Genomic DNA, 27,868 nt, shown 5'->3' on the forward strand with positions numbered 1-27,868 from the left:
TAAATCCATCCTCTGCTGAGCACTGGGTCTGATCAGCCTTCCCTTCTTGTCCTGCCAGGCACACAGGTACAAAACTGACAGCTGAGGGTTGGCACTTCAGCTCCCTGCTCCTCAGTTTCCTTACTGAGTCAAGGCTGGAAATCTGGGAATTCACAAACACTACAGATTGAAGGAAAAGAAATGCTTCAAGGCAGGTCTTTTCCACTCTTCTAATGAATCATTAAAGGATGGGTCTAAATCACGAGTCTCACTCAGACACTTGTCAGTAACATTTTAAAATGTAGATTTTATTAATAAAAATGATTTTGATTTAAATAAATAAAATTTCAGTTTATGCACAATAGATTTTTCTGTACAAGTGTGAAACTCTTCTTTTGTCTGGGACTAGCTCAGCCTTCTGGAGTAGACATCAGTGTTATAAAAATATACCTGCTCTTGGTTTAAAAAAGGAGCCACTCTGCAGGTTTCTGCAGGCAGCTCACATGGAGGGGGCAGAAGAGCCTCTGGTGTAAGGACTGTTGGTACAGCTGCACTTGAGTACCTTCAGGGAGGATGTGTGGTCACAAGGCCATGGACTGGGATTGTCACAGCTGTGTTCCAGGTGCATTTCAGAGCAGTCTCAGTCAGTTGTGACATCCCCTGGTGTGCTTTGGGGGGCAGCAGTGGTGGATTGGGATTGTCGCAGCTGTGTTCCAGGTGCATTTCAGAGCAGTCTCAGTCAGTTGTGACATCCCCTGGTGTGCTTTGGGGGGCAGCAGCGCTTTTCACAGAGTTTGATGAGCTCGGACACCACGAACACTGAGGAAGCCAGGCCGGTGAGGAACAGCAGGTCTGGGAGAGGAGGGAGTGAGGTGAGCTCAGCTGGGCAGGAATCCCAGCCCAGGGCTTCCCTGCAGCTGGAATTGGGCTGGTGAGCCCCTGTGTGCCCTCCTGTGCCCCTGCCAGCTGAGTTAGGGACAGCACTGCAGCACACAAGGGCCACCCACAGCTGGGACGGTCCCCTTGGAGGGGGGAAACGGGAATCATTTGGGATTCCTGCCCCCTGCTTATGACACAGCACAATGCAGATGGAACACGGTGTGGTAGGGTGCAGTTTGCTGATTGAAATTAAAATCTGTGTTGCATTTCAGCTGGGAAACTGAAGTTTAACGCAGCTCTTTACAAAGGGAGTGTCTGCATAATGATCTGAGAAATATCATCATACAGAGCTGCAAAATCTTGGCATGTCTCAGTTTACGTGCATTTATGTGCAGTAAATCAATATTCAGAATGTAAGTTGGGATAATATGAACTACTTGTGCTATTTGGTACAGCTCTGTGTAAATACACAGAGATTGGAGCTGTTGGTTGATCTCCCCTACCAGTGAGGTGTTGGGAGCTAACAGAGCAAACTGGAAATGGCATCTGCTTTCTAAAGTCACTTTAAGGAAAAAAAACCAAAACAAAAACCAAACCATTATTTATTCTGCAACTTACCTACCACTCCTAAATTCTCTGTCTGAAAGATCTTTTGCAGTGGAGGGATGTAGATAACTGCCAGCTGTCCCAAAAATGAGCCAAGCACGGAATACAAGAACATGCGGTTTCGGAAAAAGCCAATTTCAAATATCAACTTTGTCTAAAAAAGGAAAAAAAAAATTAAAAAGTAGCTTTTCCCAATCACTGTTGGAGCTAAATATCACCTTGTTTCTTTACATTTCATTTCCATTACTTTTAAAGTTAAATAAGCATTAACTTAGAGCTATGTAATTGAAAGTGTAGTTGCACTTGTGATGGATAATATTATCTGTATAAAAAGTTGATAAGAATCATACTGCTTTAAATAACATTAAAAAACCCCTTACTATGCAAAGTGCTGGTATTCTAATGTTTATGTTTGTGATTTGAGACAAGAAATTACTGCTGACAGAGCCATCTCACCTGAGAGCGACATGTCAGGGCATTGAAGAGGTCAAAAAACACAAAACAGGTGAAAGTCATTGTTGTGGTTCGAGGAGTTATGCCCCCTTTTGGATTCTGGAAGCACACAAAAATTCATGGGTTAGTTTAACCTTTCAAAAATATTCCAATTCAATAGAAGAATTAAATGTTCCCTTTAATGAGCCCAGTCAAATCACAGGGTAGTAAAACAAAAGAGTAAATGTAGTTCTAGCTATTGTAGGTAGCATTCAGTTCTCTCTGCTAATTTTAAAGTTTATGATCTTATCAACCATACTCTAAATTCTTAAACTGATGTGGACTTTGAGTAAAGAACATCCTAAATTAAATTACTGAAACTTAAAGTACCAACAGCAATCCATTGTACTCGGCATTTTCTGCTGGGAAAATGGAAAGGTGGAGGTGAAAAGTCCCTTAAAGTATTGATTAAGTAATAGTTTTCCCATTCTGGATTGGAAGGCCCAAATTAGAGGTAACAGAGGGAGGCAGGAGCAGAGCTGGGAGCTGACCCTGCTCTCTCAGCCCTCTGCCCACACTGATCCTTCCCAATGGGGTGGATTCCAGAAAATCCTTCTCATGTCCTTCAGAAACTGCCCTCACTTTGTGCTCCACCCACCCTGATGGAAACCAGATCCGAGTGCAGATTTCCCTCACCTCCTTCCAGAAGACAAAGAGGGTTCCGCTGATGATGATGATTGCTGACATGAAGATTTTCAGGATCAGGGATTTGCTGAGGATGGTGTCTGTGATGCACCTCGGGGGCTGCTTGATGGTGTCCCTGTCAACAGGTTCAACCCCCAAGCTGCCTCCAAGAGAAGCAGAGGGATGTGTTAATTAATGCAGGGTCCCAAAATGTTCATCCTGAGAAACCAGGATGGAGCTGGAGGGTGCAGTTCTTTGGGACACAGTGTGAATATTCAAAAAAGGTGACATAAGGCCCAAATTTGTCCATGTCACTGATACCAAAGGTCTTTTCTGCATATTGAGCTGCTAAAATAACATTAAATCATCAGACCACCCCAGAGTGAGACTGAGCATAATGTGGAAGCTGTAATTGTATTTAGCTGTAGCTGTAATTGGCAGTTGGATGAGGTTCCTAAGTCTTGTGATTTTGGGGCATATCCCCACTATTCCCTGGTGGTATTTTCAGGATAACAGGCCATTGCTAGTCAAAAAAGGAATAGTTAAGTGATTCTACATAAACGAGGAAAATACAGAAAACCTCAAGTAAATGTGAAGTGCTTTTTGAAAGGCCAGGAGGGAACAGAAGTGCAGCTTATTGAACCACTGATAATGATTGATGAGGAATCACAACATTTTGTGCTCCTAGGCCAAATTCAGGCATATTAAACCCAAGATTATTTTGCTCATTGGACTCTTCCATACCTCTGTGCTGGCGGCCCATCCATGATGATGTTGATCCATAAGATCTGCATGGCATTGAGTGGGTTGGGTAGGTTGAGCACTGTTGACAGGGTAATTAGGCTCAAAGCTGAAATACTCCTGCAAGCACAGAACATTATTGTGCAGGGCCTCACCCTGAAGCTGCTTTCACAGGAGCTGAAGCGAACAGGAACTTACGTGCTCAACTGGAACCGGACAAAATTCTTTATGTTGTAAAATATTCCCTTTCCCTCTTCTATTGCATTCCTGGAAGGGAGAGGGGATTTTATTAAGTCAAGAGCACTCACACTGTTTACACTGAGCTCCCTGTGACACTCAAAACACAACTGTCTTTTGTAGCCCTTATTTCAGAGGAAGCTCAGAGCCCAGCTCAGCAGGAGGCTGTCAATGCAGCTTCTCACTTACAATTCCTTTATCAACACATAGATCTGACAGCCTGGGTCACATGGCCAGGTTTTGGTTCATAAAGCAGCCTTGGGACCTATTTATATACTCACCCTGCCCACTCTGTTGTTATGAACCAACAGAGCATTGCAAATTACATTTTTACTCTGAGCTTCCTGGATGAGGCAGAGTGCGAGGTAGAATCATAAAGGTTGGAAAACACCTCCAGGATTACTGAGTCCAAATTATGAGCAAAAAAACTGTGATCTACCCAGACATTTAGGTGCTCTCAGATCCCAAGTTAGCTACAGAATCATAAAGGTTGGAAAAGACCTCTAGGATCACCGAGCCCAAATTATGACCAGAAAATCTCTGATCTACCCAGACTTTTGAATGCTCTCAGATCCCCAGTTAGCTACAGAACCATAAAGGCTGGAAAACACCTTGGATCACCGAGCCCAAATTATGACCAGAAAAGCTCTGAGCTACCCAGACTTTTGAGTGCTCTCAGATCCCCAGTTAGAGGAGCCAGGGCTTTCAGGTCAGAACCATTTGGAAGGAAAGTCATTGCCATGTGTGCAACTAAAGCCGAGTCAGATCCACCCTGGCGCTCTCCACTTCCATCCCCAGCCCTCCTTACACAACAAACAGGCTTGCTGCAGCAGCCAGCCACGAAAGAGCTGCAGAGTAAGAAGATCTCCAAACCTACATGACTTTTGAGAAGTCATCATCCACGAGGATCATGTTGGCAGCCTCTTTGCTGACGTCTGTGCCCGCCCGTCCCATGGCGATCCCGATATCAGCCGATTTCAGGGCCACGGCGTCGTTGACACCATCCCCTGTCATGGACACCACAGCACCAGCCCTCTGCAAGGCCTGTGGGAGGGGACAGCTCAGAGGCTCTCAAACCAGGACAGGAACAAGCCATGCTGGCAGTTTCAGAGCCTGGACTGTTTGCTTTGCTCTTTTTGTATTGAAAGATCTGTTGGACTCTGAGGGTAAAACAAACTCAGCAGCACACAGAGCACAAAGCTCAGAGCAAGAATTAGGTTTTTCAGGAGTATAGGGAATCTCACAACTCCAGCAGAAGTTAGAGGAGGGGAGTAAAACCCTCAGAAATCATTCTCCTGATGTTGTAGCTGCTAATACCTCACTAGTTTCTTTTGTATGCCCAGGGCCCAGACTTGCAAGGAAAATGATAAAATCATAGAATATCAGAAGTTAGAAGGGGGCAGTAAAACCCTCAGAAATCATTATCCTGATGTTGTAAAATACCTCACTATGTTTTTTTTGTATGCCCAGGCCCCAAGACTCGCAAGAAAAATCATAAAATCGCAGAATATCCTGAGGTGGAAAGGACCCACGAGGATCATCAAGTCCAATTCCACAGCTAATACCTTCAGAGAAACAGTGCCAGTGCTCTAGCTGGGGTTTTACAGTCCTTCAGTTTGAGCTGATGCTGCTGGGGAAGATCAGATAATCCACAGAACTGAGGCTCCCTCCCCCTTGTTTTTGTGAGGTGTACAATGAATTTCACAGGCTCTTATTTACCTTTATTATTTTTAGTTTGTGCTTTGGGCTTGTTCTGAAGAAAATGGAAACCTGAAAAACAACAAAGACAAAATATAATCTCGTATTAGATGGAAGCTATTGGAAATAGGCTTTTTTTAATGTAATCAAAGCCATTACATTTTGGACAGTGGAGGAGAGCTCTGCCTCTGCCAGTTGGTCCAGCTCTTCCCCAGACATGGCTTTCAGCTTCCCATTGCACAGACCAATATTCTGTCCTGCAAAGAAAAGAGATACTCACACTCCAAATATTAGTGGATTCTATAATCCTAGCAAAGCTATCTGTGTCTTTTAGGAGGCTTACACTGAGATTTTGTCTTTTCTGGTCCTAAAATAGTGGAATTAATTTACTGGAATTTGGCCCAGATTTTGTAGCTGCTCTATACTCCATTTAATGTTTGTTTCAATGGAAAAGCAAAAATTCAGTGACCTTTAAAGCCTCTACTGAGCACACAGAAACAATGATAAAAGTGATTATTAAGGGATAAAACACTTGCCTGATGTGACAGACATACCACAGACCCATGGGAGAGCAGCAAAGTTTGGTACCTATAGCCACAGCTGTTTCCAGGGCATCTCCAGTGATCATCTTCACTGACACACCAGACTCAAACAGGATTTGCACAGCTTCTCTCACCCCAGCCCTCGGGGGATCAATTATTCCCACCAGACCTAGAAATGTTAGTTTGCCAAGTTCTGGACCTGAAGCCAAAGCAAGTACTAGGAACAGAGGGGAGAAAAAGAGGACAAGAGTAAATTGTTAATGATGTATTTCCGTGTTTTAAAAGGAATATTTAGAGAAGATATTAAATTGCCTGTTCCCAGCAGAAAAAGTCATTAAAAACAGATCTTTAGTCATTACAATCAAATCTTGTATAGACACAAAAATTCAGTCCACTAAATGATAGTTTCTCTGAATGAGAGCATTTCTGTTTGACATGTTTCTCTTAGGATTTCTTTCTTGCTAATTTTAAGCTGTCTACCACGTCTTGCCTAAATGCAGATGGATTAAATCTGAGCCATGTTATGTTAAACCAGACACTGTTAAACTCCTAAGTTAAACAATAGCATTCCTGCAAAAACTTACACTTTTTTTAAAACCTAAAAATGTGAAATGTAAATTCAGTTAAACCAGTGAAACTCCCATCATGTAAACATCCAGGCTCTGAACATTTTGTCTCTGTTCCTGGTGCACACCCGTTATCACTCAATCATTCTTAAATCACTCAAGGATATTTTGCCAGGGGTCCATGTCAGCCTTGCTTTGATGATGGAATCAAAAGCTGCAGCAGCTGCCTGAGTTAATCACTTCCCCTCAGAGCAGTAATTTGCCATTGCCACGAGGGCAGATAATTTGGATGTTGTAAATCAAGCGCTACACAGGAGCTCCTAACCACAGGACACGGGGTGGGAGAATCTGTGCATTAACTCCACCATCCTCCAGATGCAGCTGCCAAGGCTTGTCCTCATCTCCTTACGAGCTGGGAATGGTGTCTGTGTCACTGTGTGGAAGTCTGAGGTGTTTCTGAGGGGAGATTCTGGTGATGAAGGAGGTGACACATGGATAAAGCTCCCGTGGGCTGTGCACTGACAGGCAGCTGGGATCAGGAGATCCAGATATTTGGGCCCAGCAAAGGATTGAACCAAGCTTCAAACAGAAATCTCAGCTCCCAACTCCATGTTTGGAACTCCTTCCAAAGTGGATTTTTGTTGCTGTCTTCTCCAAAATCAAAATTGGCAGAGCAGTGCTTAGATTGAGCCCAGCACAAAGCTCTGCAATGCAGCACCCAGAGCGTGTCCCAGACAATCACAGCTCTCCATGGAAGAGAAACACTCAATTTCCAGGGCTTGTTTTCAGCTCCTTTCAAACTCACTAATTTAAACCCAGCACAAAAAACCAGATCAGCTGGCAGACCTAAGGCATGGCCCTTGGCACTCTGACAAGAGTTGGGAAGAGACCATGAAAGTGATCTAAGAACTGAAGGCTTTAAGCTGAAAGGGGAGATTTAGATTGGAGATTAGGAATAAATTCTTCCCTGGGAGGGTGGGGAGGCCCTGGCACAGGGCACTGTGGCTGCCCCTGGATCCTGGAATGTCCAAGGCCAGGTTGGACAGGGCTTGGAGCACCCTGGGACAGTGGAAGGTGTCCTGCCATGGCAGGGGTAGGATGAGATGAACTTTAAAGTCCTTCAACCCAAACCATTCTGTGATTTTGTGAGGACTGAGCCTCTGCCCATCCTAACCACAACAGAGCAGAAAAGTTTTAGGCCAGATAGGGGCAGTAAGGACTGACCTCTAAGTCCTGAGGAGCCCATTTTCTTTTCCTCCTGCTGGTACAGGGCTTTTTGCTGGGGTGTGAGTGACAATGAGATGCCACCACTGTTGTACAGAGTGCAGTGCTGGATAACTTCTTCAAATGCTCCTTTCATAAAGTAAATATCTTCCTGATCCTTGAAAGCAAGGTGAAAATACACTTTATCCAAAAAAAGGAGCACATTTTGAATAAGTCTTTAGGTAGAAAAGATCCTGTTTCCTCTTTTACCTGTTCCAAGAGATGCCCAGGAGCATATATTATGGATGGGATGGGATATTTTTGCTCTGGCCATTTTTCATGTTCAGCCCTCACAGACAGCATGGAGATGAAAAGGTTGGTGAGTTTTTAAAGCAGAGCATAACATCAGCCAAAATGAGCTCCTTAACCCAGTAAGGGACAAAGGGCCAACCTTTGCTCCCACACACCAGACCTTTCTCTCCCTGTCAGTCATCTCTGAAAAGCTTTTGTTTTCCTGCTTGAACCACTGTATGAAAAGTATTCCCCCCTCCAATTCAAACTCAGTTTTACAGGCTAAAAGTCCCCCCAAGCTGGGAATTTTGAGGTTTGTTCTGTTTTCTCCAGACATAGTTAACTTCTGAAAACATTATTTGCTGAGGAGATACCATTTCATGCCCATTGTTGAGGCGCACAATTAGAAACACGAAACCAGCCCCTGCCTCTGTTTGCTTTACCTGATTTTTCAGTGTGCATTTCACAGCCATCCACTTCTGCTCGGAGCTGAATGGAATTTCCTTCTTTCTTACATAAATGTCCTTTATGTCAGCTAATTCCATCTGAAGCAAGGTAAAACAAAAAGAGCTCTGTGAGGCTGGGCATTGCCAAAACCTGGATATATTTTCTATATCACAGGAATTGACTGTTGACTGTGTCCTTACAGGCTGTCAGATACCACAGAGCTCAAGAGAAAACACAAGGAAAGCAAAATTCCTATTTCAAACCATTTTTTCCCTTTTGGTGTGCCTGATATGGGATAAATTAAATTGGAGTTTGAAGCTTGATTCCTGATAAATTTTTAAAGAATTAGGGAGCTGCCCTGCCTGTTTGTGAGGCTTTGGGTCAAAGGAGGATCAAATCCATTCCCTAAATCTATGGCTGAGCAGATTTCTGGGTTTCTTTTCTGGGTTATTTCCCAGCACCTATACTTGAAGGAAGAAAGGAAATAGCAAATAACAGAATGGTCAGTCATGGATGTGGTTTTGAATTATTTCCTGATGAATTACACTCAAAATGCAATTCACAACAAAACCTTTCAGTCCAAATCAATACACTCCTGTGCCAGGTGAAGTGGGAGACACTGGAAGCTGCTTTTGATCGCCTCTGTCACCAGCTCCCACCAAACCATAACATTAAAAAGAAAAATAGGAGAGACACCCTCCCTCATATTCTGCTATTGCTTGGCTTGAATTCCAGAGTGGGAAGAAGGTTTTAACTCAGCAATTGGGGAAAGGAAATGCCATTGTTTAAAAAGAAAAATTTAAAAAATCATGGCTTCACTGCCAGCGTTATGAGCTTTAAAAGCAGGAGTAAGATCAGGTGTTTGTAGGGGCATCCTTTCATCAGGGACCGGAGGGCTGAGGCCACAGCCTGGGTGACACTGATGAGGTGACACCAATGAGGTGACACCTTGGGGTGTTTCACAGCTCTGCCCAGGAGTGTGAATCCAATATCCATAAAAACATTTTGTTTTACATAATCATGACAAGGAAAAAGTACAAGCTAGCAGATGCCCCAAAATGAGGGTGACCCTCTGCCATGCAATCTGGCCTGGCCTGTTCCTGCCTATTTTTAACTTTTCTCTTCCTCCTGGACTCTTCATTGGCACATGCAGGAAATATAAAAAATGTTTTCCCATCTGAGCCTAAAATAAATGCATTACCCAGCCTAATTAACCAAGCCAGGCAATGATTGCTGTCAGCACAGGAGCTCAAGGAAAGTGTTTGTCCATGACTAAAGGATGGCTGGGAGAGGAAACTTCTGTGGCAGAGGGGACAGGGGAGGACCAAAACCAGCCTGGGGAATTTAAAGCAGTCTGACTTTGCTGCCAGACCTCGTAAATCAAGATTTTATTTATTTATTTATTTGAATTGCAGGAAATTTGAAACTCTAAGGGTCTTACCTTCATTGCCAGGGCAATGAGAGCTCCTTCTGTGGGCTGTCCTATCACAGTGTTTTTCCTGATGACAGCATTATTGACTACACAGCCAGCCTGGAGAAAGGGACAGGTTTGCATGGGATATTTTTGTCATTACTGAAGTCACAGCTTTTTAATGTCTTTAAATGAAATGGAAGAAGAGGAATGAAGGTTGGAAGACGGAAGGTTGGGGAATGAAAGGAGCCACATCCCAAAAGTTTTGGGAAAAACTCAGCAGCATCACTTGAGATTAGTTCTTGTGTTTTCTAAAGCCACTTAATGCATGTAATACACCAGTATTTTGGTAAAATATTATGCTTTGGATAAATTAACATCAAGAAAACATAAGCTCATCTAATGAGCTCACAGATCATGAAAATGAAGGCTCAGTCTCTCCTCCTATTGTTTCTAATGTGCAGTATGAATAAAACAGGACCTAGTCTCCATTTGAGATTCCAGCTTGAATCATTTCACCACCCAAACACTCCACTTTAGCCTGCAGCTGAATGTTCAAAATTTTATGTAAAGCTGACACAAAACCCAGAGAACATCACAATAAATTTATAAACTGACTGTGTAGCTGGCTAATGTCTAGAAACTGTGCACATTAAAAACCTGAACAGGGTAAAATGTATTGGTTTCTCCTCTGCCAGAATTGTATTTTTATTCAGAATATCATTGACTCCTGAAGCTGATGGCTCTGGTCTCTCCCTGCATGCCTTATGATCATTGCCTTTCACTCCTAACTTCAGGAATTACATCACACTCAGTCTTTCCATGAGAATGTTTTAGCAAGCCAGTCCATTTTAGAATTACAAAAGTAGGTTTTTTTTTTTCCCCCCAGTAATTATCCAAAGTTATTTGTGCAACTGAAAACTGAATGTCACTAGGATAAGCTGGTTCATAATTTATACTTACCTCCACGAGTTTCCCGATGGAGATGTTGGAAAACTCTTTAAGGATCTCCTTGGATGGCAGAAGATAAACATTTCCATCTCCATTGTAGCCCACCCCGCTGACCTGAGGGAGGGAGGGAGAGAGAGGTGGGAAATTTTTCCTTTGCCAGGCAGGACTGGACTGCAGATGTGTGCAGGGGGCTGCACTCAAGAAAATTCTCATTTTGAAGGAGTGCAGGGGTTCTTCTTTCTCTCTCAAAGCAAGGCTTAAAGGAAAGGCTGCAGACAGTGACAATATCACATTAAAATGGGTTTTTAGGGACAAAAGGAGTGAATTTTTTTGCTTGTTTGCTGTGATTCCAGAAGTGTCCTGCAGCTCAGGGGAGAGATGCAGACCTTTGGCAGCAATGGCATCACTGGATTTGTTCAAGCCCTGCCCTCTTGCTGACTGTCCTATCTCTCCTCTGCCTCACATTTTGCATTTCCCTCATTTTGCACAGAGAGGAATGACCCAAGCAGAGAATGAAGCTGCTCTTATAATAAATACTCCTGCAGGAGATGGAGCAGCAAGGGTCAGTGTCACTGTTGAGTCAGGAACAGGAGTGAGGTGACACATAGACTCCAGGTTTCTTCAGGAGGTTAAATTGACTTTTATTGAAAACTTACTATTTTATACACCATTCCAATACAGGTGGACCTGATTGGTCATTTAATCAACACCCCATCACACCACTGGCTAATTAAGAAGTCACACTGGTAAACATCTTATGAGAAAACAACTGCCCAAAACACCGGCTGTAAGATTGCTTTAATTCTTTCTCTCAACCTTCTCAAAACCAGAACAATTCCTCGGAAGGTTTATCTGGCTTTCTCTCTCTGACCAGATTGTCACATCCACAGGTCAGTGGCAGGTTTCAGAATTTACAGTAACTGCAAGGAACAGTTATGCCAATCACAGAATTCACATAATGACTAGGTTGGAAGAGACCTTCAAGATCATCGAGTCCAACCCAGCCCCAACAGCTCAACTAAACCCTGGCACCCAGTGCCACATCCAGGCTTTGTTAAACACACCCAGGGATGTGTTCAAAAAAACTCCAATTCCACCACCTCCTCAAGCCAGCCATTCTAATATTTTATCACTCTTTTCTGTGAAAAACTTTTCCCTAATACCCAACCTGCATTTCCCCTGTTGCAGCTTGAGGCTGTGTCCTCTTGTTCTGACATTTGCTGCCTGGAGAAAGAGACCAACCCCACCTGACCACAGTCACCTTTCAGGAGTTGTAGAGAGTGATAAGGTCACCTCTGAGTCTCCTTTTCTCCAATGAACATCTCTGTGGGACCTGAGCAGTTCTGTCCCCTCAGCCCCAACTCTGCTTGTCCCCAGGGCTGGACAAATCCCTTCTCTGTGTGGAACATGACAGAAACTGGTGGGTTTGGGGCTGGCCAGCATCCCTGGTTTGTGTCTGAGTGAACCAAAGGCAGGCAGTGCTGCTGGATTCCAGCAGGAGAGGCTGGGTCAGCCCCTCAGCCCCATCCCTACCTCAGCCTGGCAGCCGTCCGAGGTCACGAGCCGCGTCACCGTCATCTCGTTGGCCGTCAGAGTGCCCGTCTTGTCCGAGCAGATGACATTGCAGCAACCTGGGGCAGGGATGGCTCCAGTCAGAGCTGGGCAGTAATGCAGCCCAGCAGGGAGATTGAGAGGGGGGAGAACAACTTTCACTCGTGGTGTTTGAACTGCATCGGTGAAAGGGAGAAAAGATCGAAAGATCCTTTCCCCTAACAGGGAAGGGAAGGATCTGAGTGCAAACTGGGGCATTGTGAGCATCACTGGGGTGTGAGATGTAGTAGGGGACACCTGAAGAGGTCATATTGTCTTGGTCAATGTTTCTGAGCTGCAATATCACAGAATAGAAGAGCTGCTCTATTCCAAAAAGACAGACCCAATTCCCACCCTGCCAATTAAGCCTTACTTCTCTAAATCAGGCATTGCAGCCTTTCCCTGCCTCACCAAGGGACTGTGAGAGGTGATCGGTTAAAAACTGTCACAAAAAATACTCAAAGATCCACATCTAAGAGCAGAATCTGCCCCTTTGCTCTGCTCTGTGCCAATCTTGATCCAGCAAAGCACATTTTTCTAGAGCCCATTTATAAAATAGCACAAGAGGGTGAAGCAGCAGAGGCACCACTTTCCAGATAGTTTCTACTCCCAAGAAGGGAGGAAATTAATACAAAATAAGCATCAGGCTCCAGCTCCCTTCTGAGTGTGAATATCTTCCCTGGCTCTGGAGGTGATCACAGTGCTCAGGCACAAACCTCATGAGCACAGTGACCTCCAGGAAAAAGCCTGGAGAGAAAATAAAGCAGATTGAGCTGCAATTAAATGAATCACACTTTGGAAGGATTAGCAGAAAGCAAAGCTGTGACCTCCAATACCTCATTTTCAGCGAGTGATAATTAAAGAAGGATTGTTTTTCTCCTTTTCAGAAGTTTCCCAGACAGTTTTGGCCGTGCCTTCTCTGCACCTGCAGTTCCACCTCTGTGGGCGCAGCCCTAGCAGAACAAATTCCCTCAGGAGGGAAAAGCCCTTTCAGATGTGCTGGGTCAGGGCAGAGACAATAAAATCAGGGTGATAAGATTCCTTAACTGCAGAACAAACAAGGGCAGTTCCAACAATAGCAGTGCTTCCTAGGAGGACAGGTTTCAGCTGCAGGACGTGGCCGTGCAGCAGATTTTGGGAACTGCACGGCCCAGCCTTGGTGTTTATTGTGCCTTTATTGAGTGGTGCTAAAGAGACTCTGTGTCTCCTCCTCCATATCCCTGCCACCCTGAGCAGGGCAGAGCAGCAAATCCTGGAGTACAGCACCTGGGAGTGAGGGACAAATTAAAGATAAGGGGAGCTGGAAGAACAATTCCATCCTGGTTCATTGTGCCTTGCAGCCGTGAGGATGTGCTGGACACCTCCTCAAATCCCCTCTGTCCCCCTCTCCATGACTTTTTGGATATCAGGGAGATTTCCACCCAGCCTGCAGAATGAAAAATGGCTTTATTCCTGCAGTCAGGAAGGGGCTGGGGAGGTTTTTCTAGCCAGACACTGAAGAAGTGGACAGGATGGATCTGCAGGAGGATCCCACTCATGGAGAGGAAGGAAAAACAAAGATTTTATAACCCAATGTGTGCCTGCTCCCCGTGGGCTGGATTGCACCATTCCAACCATGCTCACACCACCAAACTAAGGGAAACACAGGGCAGAAAATGCATTTAATTCTGAGGGGGTTGCTTTGACCCAGTACCCCTATTCCAAATTTATTTTTCTGGATCAGCTTGTGGCTGCCCAGCTCAGATTTGGGAGCCTGGCAGGTGACCAGGCCGTGTGGCCCCTCTGCAGCCTTACCTAAGGTCTCTACTATGGGCAGCTTCTTCACAATCACCTTTTTCTTGGCCATGCGCAGCACTCCCAGCACCAGGGTGACAGTGACCACGATGGGCAGCCCCTCAGGGATGGCAGCCACGGCCAGGCTGGGGACAGCAGAGACACAACAGCCTCAACACAGGGCCCAAACCACAGTACTGACCCAAAGGTGCCAAAGGGATATCCCCAGGGCTGAGTTTTCCTAAGGGGATAACCCTGGCACACTGAAAATACAAAAGCAGGATGTTTATCCAGCCCTTCGAGCTTTTCCTGGATGATTTTGACAGAGCAGTTATTTTTCTTCTTTACATTGACAAAGAGAAGTAATTTCTGGCTAAGCAGGGATGTAGAGGCTGGATTTAATTTCATTTATTTAACTTTCTGAGGATAGGAATTGAATATTCCTTGGCATCAGGGCTCACATATTAACCACTGGCTCCTGGCCACGTGCAGCCCCTCACCTCCTCTCTTATCCACAATGTGGGGGACAAAACCAGCTCCCCAAATATCCCCATCATCAAAACCTGCAACACCTGATATGCTGGAAAAATCCAGCCCAGTCTGTATACTGGACATTAGATATTCCTTGGGAAGCTCTGAATGCTTCTAGGCATGTGCAAAATGCAATCCAGGAGACCTTATAAAACCATCATCTGCCCTCCAAAACTCAGAATTTACCACTTTCCCTGCACTGAATCAGTTTGGCTTCTCTGTTGTTTCCTCACCCAGGATTTTTTTTTTCTTTCCATAGAACATTTTTTATTTAAGAATTGATTTTAGAACCATGACAACGCCAAGTTAACAGGTTTTATGGGCACTGCTGAAACCACATTTTTATTGTGTTTGATTAAGAAGCTGTGCATGCCTCTTTATGCTGTATGAGGTGTGCATTCCTTTCTTTAGATGTAAATCCAGTGGGAACAGCAAAGAGTAATATTTGCTGTTGGTACACTCCCACTAAATTCACAGCACAGATAGGAAAGGGCACCCACAGCAGGATGAGGCAGAGATGCCAGTGAAGATTTTTGAGATAACAGTTTACAAAATTAAATAAACCCTCAAGCTTGGTTCTGTTTTTCTCTGCTCTGTTTAAACCTCACATTAATTTTGCCAGTGCATGAGAAATACGTATTTATGAAAGGTTTTACTCAAGTTCTCTTATGTGAAAAGTTAATTGTTTTGAACAGGGAATTTTTTGCGATGTTTCATTAGAAATGAAAGAGAGAAGGGCTCTCCAGTCCTCACCTGACTCCAATGGTGAACATGCTGAGGAGATGCTTCCCTTGCAGCCAGCCAATGAGCATTATCAAACCTGGGGGTGTAAAGGATTTGATTAAAAAAAGAATTAAAAAATTCCCTAACCTCTTTTAACTGATGTTGTAGAACTAAAACCCAATGAGGTACCCAAATCTCTCCTTCAGTGCTGTCCCTGCTGGAAGCCCCAAAGTCCAGGTACACCAGACCCACCAGGGCTTTTGGGAGAGCACAGAGGGATCCCACAGCCAGCCCTGCAAGTGTGAGCCCTGCATCCCACTCACCAATTATCCCAAAGGAGAACAGGGTCAGCTGCTTCCCCAGCCTGTCCATGCTCTTCTGCAGAGGTGTCTTGGGAGTCTGGAAAAATTAGGGATGAGTGGTTTTTCTTTGGGTGTTTTGTGGGATGAGGAGAAGATGGTTAGCTCAGAACAAGTGATCCAACAGTGCTGGTTTCAATCCATGGTCCCTTGTGCTTTTCCCACCCTCAACCCTCCAAGGGCAGAGCCTGTCCTGTCCTTCTCTGTCACTTGGTGTCCCTCACTCACACGGGCATTGTGTGGCAGGAGCAGAACTGAGCCCAGTGCACTGGCTCCTGGGACTGCTCCTGCTCACAGACTTTCACCCAGGACATCCAGAACCTCCCCAGCCAGGACTGTGTTACCTCCTCAGCCTGCATCATCTTGAACACCTCGCCAAACTGGGAATTCTCACCCGTGCCAATAACCACGCCCTGAAAAAAGGGAAAAAGAGAGATGGAGGTGGAAAAACCTAGAGAGTCCCAGATGGGTTTGGGATGGAAGGGACCTTAAGCCTCTTGTTCCAGCCCCTGCCATGGGCAGAGACACTTTCCACTGTCTTAAGCTGCTCCAAGCCCCATCCAACCTGGCCTTGGACACTGCCAGTGATCCAGGGGCAGCCACAGCTTCTCTGTGCCAGGGCATCCCCACCCTCACAGGGAAGAATTCCTTCCCAACATCCAACCTCACCTCTGTCCTTCACCTTTTCCTATCTCTCCATGCGCACACCAAAAGAATCTGTAATTAATGCCCAGGAAAGGAAAAGATCAGTGATGTCAGGACTCACTTTCCCCTTCCCGTATCGCACCAGGGTCCCCATGAAAACCACATTGCTCAGCGTGGTGATGTCCCCAGCCTCCAGCAGCACACCCTCAGTCTTGTTGCAAGGCTCAGCTTCTCCAGTAAAACTGGATTCATCCACCAGCAGATCTGTAACCTGATTCAAAAGATGAATTTCTGGCACTGTTAAGACAAGGGCTTTGCCAGCCAGGCTGGTTTCCAGCTGAATTTACCTCGATGAGCCTGAGGTCTGCAGGAACCCTGTCACCCACAGACAGGTAGATGATATCTCCAGGCACCAGCTCTCGTGCTAGAAGGTGCTGCAGTTTTCCTTCCCTTAGGCTACATGAGGCAAAAGGAACAAAAAGAAGAAAGGGAAGCAGGCTGTGAGGGTTTTATTCCTCCTGCAAGCTTGGGAATGTGGCTGGCAAGAAAGCCTTTTGCCACAAAGAGCTCCCAATGTAAATAAGAACAGAAAATCTTCATAGCAATGAGCTGAGGATTATGTTCAGCTTGGGCTTGGTTTTAATTCGTAAATAGATGGGCAGGTTATGGATGATTTACATTTCAGGAGTGACTTTGTAAACTATAAATATTATTTATACATTAGAGGAGCAATGAGAAATTGTGCTTACATGCTTTAAATAATGAATTTCAGACTCTTGAACTTAAAAAAGAGGCGTTTTAAAGCTAGAATTACCCCTGGCATTCCACTGCTGCATTCAAAGTGGAGCCTTCCTGGCAGTTGGATGCTTCTGGTGTCATATCATAAATAAATAAAGAACCAACAGTGGGATTTGTAAGCTCCAGGGTGAACTTTGGACCAGAGGAAAACCCCACACCTCTCTGGCAGGGCAAGGCTTCCCTGAGCCTCACAACTTATTCCTGTTTGCTGTGACAAAACTGATTTGCAAAGACATAAATAAGGAAAACATTTCTTGTGATTTCCAGCACTGATAACAAACATCAAAGTGGGGAAAGAGGTGTCTGATCCACCCTGCAGCTGCTCCATGGGCTGTGACCTGGCTGTGCCTGTGCCTGACACGTGTGTGCAGCACCAGGGAGGACAGGAACCCCATCCCACCTGCACTGCACTCAGGTGCTGCTTTGTGCCCAGATCTTGGGGGAAATAAACTACCCTAAACCAAAAAAAATATATACACAGGTGAGGTTTTTCCTGCCTGGGGAGACAGTGACATGCAGGGATGTGGAGCAGGACTTTTCTGGGACTATCCTGTCTTAGCATTTAATTCCACAGGGTGCCTACTCCTTATTTCTATTTTTTTCCTCGTAGTTAAACAAAAATTCTAATAATTTCTGATCAATACTGATTATTTCATCCCTGACCTGGACCTGCACCCATTCACAGTGCCACCCCTCCAGAGACCAGCTCCTCACAATGTGCACCACAGCCTGGAATCATTCTCTTCTCCCTTTGGTGCTGCCCTCTCAGCCCCCTCCCTGTCTCACCAGTTGCACTCGGGGGGCACCAGCTTGTTGAGCTCCTCCAGGGACTTTTCTGAGCGATATTCCTTGGGAAGGAGAAGGAGAGGAGAGCCAAGTTACAGCAGGGGCTCTGTGCTGCTGGCCATGGCCACTGCAGAGCTCTGCACAACCCACCTGGATGAAGGCCACGGTGACCACGATGAGCACGGCCTGCGAACAGAGAGGTGACAGGTGTGGGCACAGGAACCATAGGGCAGGATGGAGCCACCACCTTGGGGACAAAGGACAGGGGCTACCACCGTGAGGACAGGTGACATCCAGTGTGTGGATGGGGGACAGGTGACACCCGCCATGGGGACAAGGACAGGGGCCACCCACTGTGGGGATGGAGGGCAGGTGACACCCACCATGGGGACAAAGGACAGGTGACACTCACTGTGGGGATGGGGGACAAGTGACACCCACCATGGGGACAAAGGATAGGTGTCACATGGGTGATGGGGCCACCACTATGGAGATAAAGGACAGGTGACACCCTCTGTGGTGATATAGGACATGTGACACGCACTGTGGTGATGGGGACAGGTGACAGGTACCATGGTGATGGGGGACAGGTGACACCCACTGTGGTGATGGGGACAGGACGCTCACCACAGTGATGGAGACAGGTGACACGTAGCATGGTGGTGGGGACAGGTGACACCATGGTGATGGGGACAGGTGACACCACAGTGATGGGGACAGGTGACACTCACCATGGTGATAGGGACAGGTGACACTCACCATGGTGATGCTGGCGGCGTCCTCGTACTCCTTGGTGATGACACTCACCAGAGCTGAGGCCAGCAGCAGAAGGATGAGGGGGTTTTTGAACTGAGAACACAAGGGAAATATGGAAGGAGAGGTGCTGAAAGTGAGATGGCTGCAGACCCAGCAGGAAGAGTTCCTCAGGAAGGGTTCCTCAGGAAGGATCCCTCAGGAAGGATCCCTCAGGAAGGATCCCAAAGGAAGGATCCCAAAGGAAGGATCCCACAGGAAGGATCCCACAGGAAGGGCCCAGCAGGAAAGGTTCCAGCAGGAAGGATCCCTCAGGAAGGGTCCCATGAGAAGGGTTCCTCAGGAAAGGCCCAGCAGGGAGGGCGCAGCAGGAAGGGTTCCTCAGTCCCTCAGGAAGGGTCCCTCAGGAAGGGTCCCTCAGGAAGGGTCCCACAGGAAGGGTCCCTCAGGAAGGGTCCCTGCATGGTTCTGCTCCAGGACCCTCCTTACATCATGGTCAGGTTCTGCAGTTTCTGCCCCACAGGGATTTGGTGGCCTTGGGGATTAGCAGGAAAAACTCTGCTGCAGTCTCAAAGTGTGCTGAGGGAAATATAGGTTGGATATGAGGGAAAAGTTTTAACAGGAGTGATAAAGATCTGGAATGGCTGCCTGGGGAGGTGGTGGAGTCCCCATCCCTGGGTGTGTTTAACAAAGCCTGGATGTGGCACTGGGTGCCAGGGCTTGGTTGAGGTGTTGGGACTGGGTTGGACTCAATAACCTTGAAGGTCTCTTCCAACCTGATAATTCTGTGAATTCTGTGAAGTTCACACCAAAACACCTGAATCCTCTCACTTCTCCCCTTTTTGCACGGGCACTGCTCCCCTTTGCAGACACAGAGCTGATTCCAAAAGCTTCTTAGATGCACAACAAGAACAAACAAAACCTTTACTGTCCTTTTAGAATCTGAAACCAGAAATCCTCTTTCTTCTTCTTTTTCATTTTTTCTTTGATTAATCTGCTCAAATCCTCACTGGACTGAGGGCTGTGGGAGTCAGGTGCTCACTTGTTTCACTTCTAAGCAGAGATTTTGAGGCCCTTTTTGCTACCTGAGAAAATTACAGCTCTGCTTAACTGATGTGGGAATTGATGGAAAGGAATTAAATGGATATAGATAAATCTGCCTGCTTTGTGCAACAGATGTGTGGTGATGCTGAGCAGGAAAGCCAGGGTTTAAATTTATTCTTGGATGGATCCAAAGGTGAAAGTCCCTCCATTTCTCTTTAGAAAAACGAGGCAAAGGGGATGTTTACAAAAATAGCAACTGGAAAAAGCAACAGCAAAGGGCTGCTGGGTGTGTATGGTGCAGGAGCAGAGGCACCAAAAGGTTGCAGGAGGATCAGAGATGTACCAACAAATCCCTTTGGTGTCCCTGTAGGAGAAACTGGTTCTTAAGGCTGAGCAGAAAAAAAAAATCTCACTTTTTATCAGAAATAAAAGAATCCTTGGAGAGATTTAGTGATCCTTACCAAAAGCGTAAAGAATATCAATCATATATAAAAAAAGGGATGAACCATGAAATAAAAATGAAGTCTTTCAAAGCAACTCAAATCCTTGTGATACAGCTAAGCAAGATCAGTCAAATCCCTGGTTAGAAATGAAAAATAAAAACAAACAAAAGGCCCTTCTTGTCTGGTTAAAAGATCTCAAAGAGAGGTGAAAGATGTATGAAATACTGATGAGAAATAGATAATAAAAGCAAAATTCAAGGATAACTCAGCTGGGGAAAGACAAGATGACAAATATCACTTTCTGCCTGGCTTTTGGGGCAGTTGGTGTGAATTTGTGGGTGTCACAGCCCATGGCACCATTTCTACATGTACCTGTCACTGGTGTGTCACTGACAGAGACCCTGATGCCTCAGGTTTTGGCTTTTCTATTTTCCACATTCTGTGCTGCTCTAGTGTGTGGGTCTGGGTTCACATCAGGGGATGCTGAGCTCTGTGCACAGAGCAGGGACACAAAACAATTCCTGCTCCAGCTGGGCACCAAGGACAAATGATCCCAATCTCAGCCCAAGAGCACAAACACCGTGGGCTGGAGAGAGAAAAACAAGCAGGGTGGGACTGCAGGGGCTAAAGCTGGAATGGGACAATGAACTGCAAGGTGCAAATGGAGCAGAACTGATCCCAGGGAGAGACCCTGGGAGCGCTCGTGCATTTTGGGGCCATTTTGGTTCACCTTGGGTTCATTTTGGGACCATTTTGGTTCATCTTGGGTTCATTTTGGGACCATTTTGGTTCATCTTGGGTGCAGCCCTGGCTGGGCTCTTGTGCTGCCCAAGGTGGATCAATTGAGGCTTCTGAATAAATCCCTACTTTATTCTTTATCTCCATCTAGTCTCTGTTCTGGGTCAACCTTCACAAGGCATCAACCCTAAAACTCCCCTGAGCTCCACAGCTGCCCCTTTCCTAGAAGGACAGCCAAAATCAGAGCATCTTCCAAAATCAGAGCATCTTCCAGCCACTGGTTTTCCTCAAATTTTTCATGAATTTCTCACTTGCCTTAAAGGGAATAAATATGCGCCAGCAATCTGATCTACAGTTAGGTTTGTGGGCTGTGTGGGGATAAAAAGGTCCATTTCTGTCTGCAGATGTTATCTGCACCCTCAGGGAGCTGCAGAGGAGCCTCACAGTGGCTTTTCCCAGGGGAAGGAGCAGTTCCTGTGCCCAGGGCACAGCCTGTTCCAAGGCTCAGCCTCTGCAAGTAGAAACCCTGAATATTTCAATGCAGGCACACGCTCAGCAGAACCCAGCCAGGTTTTGTTTCTGCCAAGAAATGATGATCTGTGCAGAAAATCCTCACCTGGTCCAGATATTTCTTCCATATTGGCTCTGTGTTCTCTACTGAAAATTCATTCCAGCCGTGTTTTGACCGGCGCTGGAGCACGGAAAACTCAGAGAGTCCAGTCTGTAAATCAACCTAGAGGGGAAAAAAACCCAACCCAAACATTTCATATCATAGCTACAGAAAACTATTATGTCAAATTCATATTAAACCCCTATTAGCAGACTAGGCAAGATCTTCATGGCTCAGTCCCACGTGAATAAAATAAATCCTTCTGTTGTTTTGCTGTTTAAATATATATTTTTGTTAAATTATAAAATTTTACCATCAACCATCACAGAAACCCATGAAGTAAGCACAAGTTAATTAAAAAAAAAGCATATTCCCAAAAGGGAGAATTGTACCAGAAATTGTACCATTGACTATGAATTAGAAATGTAAAATAGTTAAAGAAAGAAGGATTTTCTGACTTCACTGTGTATTTAAAGAAAAAATAAAAATAAATACACCCTGACAAAACTCAAAGGGAAAAAAATGAGAAGGGATAAAATCTATTCTGCCTGGATTTAAAAAATACTGAGGTCAGAACCCAAAACATAGCCAAGCACTAAAGCTTTCCCTGACGGTGGGGACCCTCAGAGGATCCATCCCACAAAAAGTCAGAAGGATTGGGCACTCCAGGAGTTTGCAAGGCAATTAAAGGCTGATTTTGCAGCTCAGGCCCTCCCCACAGGCAGATCCCACATTCCCAAGGGCAAATCCTTACGTTGAGGGCTCTTGCCAAGTCCTCCTTGTGGCATTTGCAGGCGTCCTTCGGGGGCAGCACTGCCACCTCCTGCTCCTGCTGGATGATTTTCAGCTCACACTCCTGCTGGGGCTGAGCAAACACAGCAAAGCACTCGTCAGGTGAGAGCAGTGTTAATTAAAGCTTCCCAGCACCTCCTTGCTTTTCCCTTCATCCCATTCCCTCCCCTTGCCAGCTGGGCTCCTTCAGTCACTACAACACTTCCCAAATCTCAGGGCTTTAATACCAGCTCTAATTCATCCTGAGAGCAGGCTTAAAGGCAGGGGCAGGTTCTTGTGGGGGCAGAGAGGCTGTGAGGAGCTGGGGAGCCACAAAGGGAAGCTCGTGGTGCTGATCAGGAGAGGTTTGTGCTGATCAGGAAAGGTTTGTTCTGTTTGAGTGTCCTGTCCAGAGCAGCTCTGTCCCCTGCCAGTGTCTCACAGCCCAGACTCGGTGCTCAGAGCAAGGAAAACATTTTTCCCCTCGTGAAAACACAATAAATGAACTGAAAATGTGAGCTAGAAATGTGAACCAGGAGAAGCAAAACCTGCCCTCCTGTGTCCAGGGCTGTTTTGCCTCTGCAGCTCCTCCGAGCAGGGTAAACCCTTCCTGCCCCATCCAGGCAGCCCAAACCCTCAGCATCCCAACCTCTCCCTTTTAATTCCCCTAATTTCCTTCTCTAAAATGCACTTCTCACAGCAGCAGCATCCCCAAAATCTCTGCCAGGCCCACAATGAGGGCACTGTGATCAGGCTGAGTACAGAGAGGGAGAAATCTCCCCCTTCCCAAGGGAGAGGATCTCCATTCCCTTTCCCTTCAACCATAAAGCACAGAAATGTGTTCATTAAAAATGTGTTTAATGAATTTAATGTGTTCATTAAAAAAGGAACTCCCAGGGCTTGTGGCAGGCACTGGGCACCAGCTCCCAGCACCTTGGGATGTTTGCTGTGGGATGCACTCAGGTCTGGCTCATCCTCCTGCAGGGGCATTTGGGGACTTGAATATTCAGGAGCTTTCTAGGAACATCCAGGGCTTTGCAATCTACAGCCTGAGATAAATGCAGAAAATGATAAATGCAGAAAGTCATAAATGCAGAAAATTATGAATGCAGAAAATGATAAATGCAGAAAGTCATAAATGCAGAAAATCATAAATGCAGAAAATGTCCTCGGCTGTTTTCTCATTGAGTTAGTTTCAGTTTTGGGGTTTCTGGAGGGCTCAGAGCATCTCTAAGCCCTGTTCCTGGACCAGGCTTTAGCCATATCCATCTGTTGTAGCCCCTTTTTAGGGCCATTTCCTGACATTTCCCTCAAGCTGGTGACCCCATTTTGCCCAGAGAAGCTGCAGCACTGCTCCCCTTTTTAAGCCATCCTAGCACTGGACAACACCCTTATTTCCACATCTCCTTAACAGACCTCTTGAGAAGGGACAAAAATACCCATTCCATGTTTAAAACTTATTATTTATTTGATTTATATCCATGTTTGGGGGATTTATTTGATTTATATCCCTGTTTGGGTGTGCTGCTTTTACAAATCCATCAGTTCCCTGTAACTTTGTTGACATCCTGACACTGAAATCCGAAAAAGCCACTTATGGAGATGGAAAGGTTTGGTGGGAAGAGAACACAAGGCTGCCATGGATAAACACATCCTGGAATTCACTGCCAGCCTGATTAATGTGGCTGCTCTGTGCTGCAGGTGACACACACAGGTATCAAGGTACAGCGCTGCCCTGGACGAGTTTAAATTTTAATAAAAGCAGCTGGAGGGCAGGAAGAGACCTGGACATGAAGATAACATGCCTGCAGTCCCCAAGGGAAGCAGGACCCGGCTCTATCAGCAATATTTACCTTCAAAAAGGTGTGGAGGAAATAAATGCCAAAGGCTGTGGATGTGTCTGAGCCCTCTGTGGTTTCTCAGCGCCTGGCAGCCAGAGGCTGCTGTGACAGGAACAGCTTCACTGGGATGAGTTCTCCCAATAAAGGGTTTCTCCCTCATGAGCATGGCACAGCTTTTCCCACCAGAACAGCCCCTGAAATGCATCAGAGGGGCCCTATCTCCCTCCTCTTGCTCTGCATTTGCTGCCTCTGTGCCCCAATCCCATCCCAGCCCATGGATGTGGGGTGCCAGGAGTGTCCTGTGCAAATCCCTTCCCAAACAAACCTCTCCTGGCTCTGTGTTTACACTGCAAAGCAGATGTGGCTTATCCACAATATCCATTTACATTTATAACCTTTATCCTCTCTGCACAAGAGCACAGACTCCACTCAGCAGGGTAGGAAGACAAATATAACAAATATAATATATAACAAAAGGGGAATTATCAGTTTATCCATTTCTTTGCAAGATCAGGAGATACTGGGGGCTGTAAGGAGCAGCTGGTGTGGCTGGGAGCCACCTTGGAGGTACCTGAGCATCCCTCATCCCAAAACAATCCATCAATTGTGCCACTGAGCAGCCCATGTGGAAGAAAGAGAGCATGGGGCTTTCTGCAGAGCACACAGCCCTTTTTGTGTGCTCTGGCAAACAGCCCAAAATATCAGTGCTCGGGATTTTCCCCCACCTCTGCTGAGGCTGAGGCTTTGCATATTCCTTTCCCTGTCTTGGGTTACTTTGGAGCAGCTAATGGACTGCAATCCAGAGTGGGCTGGGTTATTTAGATTACATGAAGCCCTTCCAAATATTAAACTTTATCCTGCCAAAAACCCAATAAATTAATCAAACCATTCTCTCCAAAGCCTTTTACATTTCTGCTTTTGGGTGGACATGGCAGGCAAAAGGAGCCATGTTCCAGGGGTGCAGGCAGAATGCAGAATCCACCCTGCAGGTGAGGAGCTGCCTTGCTGGGCTTCCCTCTCCAAGCTCCCAGCCCTTTCCCACCACCACCATTTCTGCACCTCCCACACAATTTCTCACTTCCCTGTTGCACATCTGCCAACAGAATTCCAATATTTTTCACATGAAACAACGATCTGGTCCCCCTGCTTGCAGATACAAATTTCAAAGTAGTGCCTTTGATTGTGCAGAAGGCCCCAGGTTTGCAGTGAAGCTGATTTGAAGCACCCAGCTGCAGCCCCTCGAGAGTCCTGCCTTGGGCTGTGCCCACTGGGGAGCCCCTGGTGCACGGGCAGAGGGAAAGGGGATGTAAAGAAGCAGTGCCCAGGCTTTTCTCCCATTTTCACACACACTGGGATGCTCAGAAGAAAACAATCTTTGACTTTTCTTCAGATTTCTGCGGGAAACAGTTCTCCTAAAGTGTAAAATCAGCCCCACAAGAATTCCCCTGGTTCTGAACAGGGCACTTCAGGAAAGGGTTAAACCATGGCCAGCAGAGCCTGGACAGGGCTGGGTGTGTGCTCTGCCATCTCCAGGTGACACCATGGCCACAGGTGAGCTGGCCAGCACTCCACAGTGACAGCTCTGGGGCTTTCCTTCACAGGAAATGTTGGGGAAGGCATTTCCTCACAATCTCTTGGGCATTTCTCCTGCCTGGAGTCCCATCAGATCACCAGCAATCACACCTATATGGCCCACCACAGTGCTTTGTCCAGAATATTTATATTTATATTTATAATTTTATTACATATATTTTATATATTATATATATTTTTATATTTTATATATATAATGTATATTTTATATATATTATGTATATTATATATTTATACTTATATTTATATTTAGCACATAAGATTGAAAGTGCGCTGCAACTATTTTCAAGTGAAGCAGCAAAATGCCATCAAGTAGGAGGAAAAGGAGTCATTTACCAGCCTAAATCATACTCTGGGAATAAGTTCTTGATTTACTAAGTTCTTATTTTCATTTTACACTGCTGTCTACCTCCTTCCCCATGCCAAAGCTCTCCTCACCTCCCTCCTCTGTTACACACACACCACTCTCTGCAAGGACCAGAGCTAAAACTCAAGGGGGTTTAGATTTGGAAGTAAACACATGGCACTATTTATTTTGGCACAGCATAAATGGTGCAGCCTAAGAACAAGCCAGCCTAATTGCCAGTGGCCTCCTGCCTACGTGCAATCAGAAATCCCAGCTTCCCACCAAGCCAGGGCACGGGGACTTTGTGTAACCTCATCAAGATCTTCTTTTCCTGGGGTTTTGAGCTCTGGCTGAGCAGTGCAGAGCAGCATCACCCCATGCACTGCACAGGGTGAGAGTTCAGTGTCTCATTTTCTTCTCCTTGTGGCACTGACCCACCCCACACTGGACAGGCGAGACTCAGAAAGGGGATTAGCTGAAATGATAGCTGGGAAAGGCTTCAGTCACTCAGGAAAAGCTCATTAATCTCTCCAAGTGTGTGGTTAGAATTCATTGGGATGGCAGTAAGGGCTAAGCTGAAGGGATTACACAAATGGGGTTCACGTGGCAGAGCACCCAACCCATCTGCCATGTGCCAGGAAAACTGGGGCTTGAGCCATGGGAGCCTTGTGCTGAGCAAATAGTCCGATCATCCCAGACTAGAAGATTTTGTGGTGAAAAACCAAGAAGAACAGCAAATATGTCACCCAAACCACCACTGGCCACTCCATCTGTGCTGAGGACAGGGAGGGCACAGCAGTGCAGCATTTTGCAGGAAAGGAAAGCAATATTTCCCAGTGGATTCTGCAGGTCTGAGCCAAAACTCTCCTTGGCCACTGGCTACCAGCCCTGACTGCAGGAACAGCACAGAGGGGTGCAGGAACAGCACAGAGGGTGCAGGAACAGCACAGAGGGGTGCAGGAACAACCTGAGGGTCAGAGCCTGAGGGTCACACCCCAAGGGTCACCTCCTGACGGTCACATCCCCAGGGTCACAGCCCGAGGGTCACATCCCCAGGGTCACAGCCCCAGGGTCACATCCTGACGGTCACAGCCCCAGGGTCAGAACCTGATGATCACATCCCAAGGGTCAGAGCCTGAGGGTCAGAGACCCAGGGTCACAGCCGTAGGGTCACAGCCGTAGGGTCACAGCCCCATAGCCAGTGACCAGCACTGGTGGCAGGGTACTCTGGTGACAGAGGAGCCCTGCTCTCCATTTCCCCTGCCGTGCCCACACTCCCATGGCACTCCAGGGCTCTCCCATGCTCTCCCTTAGTTTGGAAGCTCCTCAGAGCAGGGAACAAAGCTGCTGGGCAGGATTCGGGCCTCATCTCTTGGATTCCTGCATAGAAACAAGGCTCCCCATGGCTCTGACCCTGGCAAGCAGCACCCACCTCATCCCCCTGCTGCCGGAGCCTCGCACGGAGCGGGGACAGCGCGGCCACAGCGGGACAAACCCGGCAAAGCGCACAGAGCGAACCCCAAACACACAAACCATCCCAGCAGGTCCGGGCAAGAGGCAATCCTCACCTCCTCCTCCGGCTCGCCGCTTCCCAGGGGCTGATATTTCTGCACGAAGCGGAGGAGCGACTTTTTCTGGAAGAATTTGGTGATGCTCCCTTGGCCCATCTTCGCCGGGACCCGCGGGGCGGCACCACCGGGACCAGCGGGACGGGACCACCGGGATGAGCGGGGTGGGAGCAGCAGCAGGGCTGGCTCGGTCTCCCCGGCAGCTCGGGGTTACCTGCAGGGAGACAGAGGCACCTGGAGCGGCCGCCAAGTCACGCCTTCCTTCCCCGGGCCGCCGCAGCCGCAGGGA

The 27,868-nt window shown here is 46.6% G+C and overlaps 1 protein-coding gene across 2 annotated transcripts; it reads right to left on the reverse strand.

Annotated features, from left to right (window-relative positions):
- Positions 1–507: 507 nt before the first annotated feature.
- Positions 508–27,678, reverse strand: ATP2C2 (ATPase secretory pathway Ca2+ transporting 2). Of its 2 annotated transcripts, none has more exons than XM_054296385.1 (27): positions 27,580–27,678; positions 22,215–22,325; positions 21,467–21,583; positions 18,632–18,721; positions 18,023–18,058; positions 17,873–17,934; positions 16,636–16,744; positions 16,410–16,559; positions 15,988–16,056; positions 15,608–15,683; positions 15,315–15,381; positions 14,052–14,176; positions 12,201–12,298; positions 10,680–10,781; positions 9,747–9,836; positions 8,302–8,403; positions 7,589–7,745; positions 5,845–6,015; positions 5,416–5,513; positions 5,278–5,328; positions 4,436–4,602; positions 3,520–3,588; positions 3,325–3,441; positions 2,593–2,740; positions 1,921–2,016; positions 1,477–1,618; positions 508–831 (listed from the first exon to the last, which is right to left on the reverse strand). In XM_054296385.1, the coding sequence occupies exons 1-27, from the start codon at positions 27,676–27,678 to the stop codon at positions 719–721; spliced, it is 2,832 nt and encodes a 943-aa protein (XP_054152360.1). In that variant the 3' UTR covers positions 508–718. The 2 variants fall into 2 exon arrangements, with proteins under 2 accessions (XP_054152360.1, XP_054152361.1); XM_054296386.1 differs by adding an exon at positions 24,062–24,067 and having other exon boundaries at positions 729–1,618; positions 22,215–22,316.
- Between the last annotated feature and the right edge of the window lie 190 nt (positions 27,679–27,868).

The sequence above is a fragment of the Melozone crissalis genome, unplaced genomic scaffold (assembly GCF_028551555.1).
Source record: "Melozone crissalis strain CALT ecotype California unplaced genomic scaffold, PUWL_Pcris_2 ptg000007l_1, whole genome shotgun sequence".
Taxonomy (NCBI): domain Eukaryota; kingdom Metazoa; phylum Chordata; class Aves; order Passeriformes; family Passerellidae; genus Melozone; species Melozone crissalis.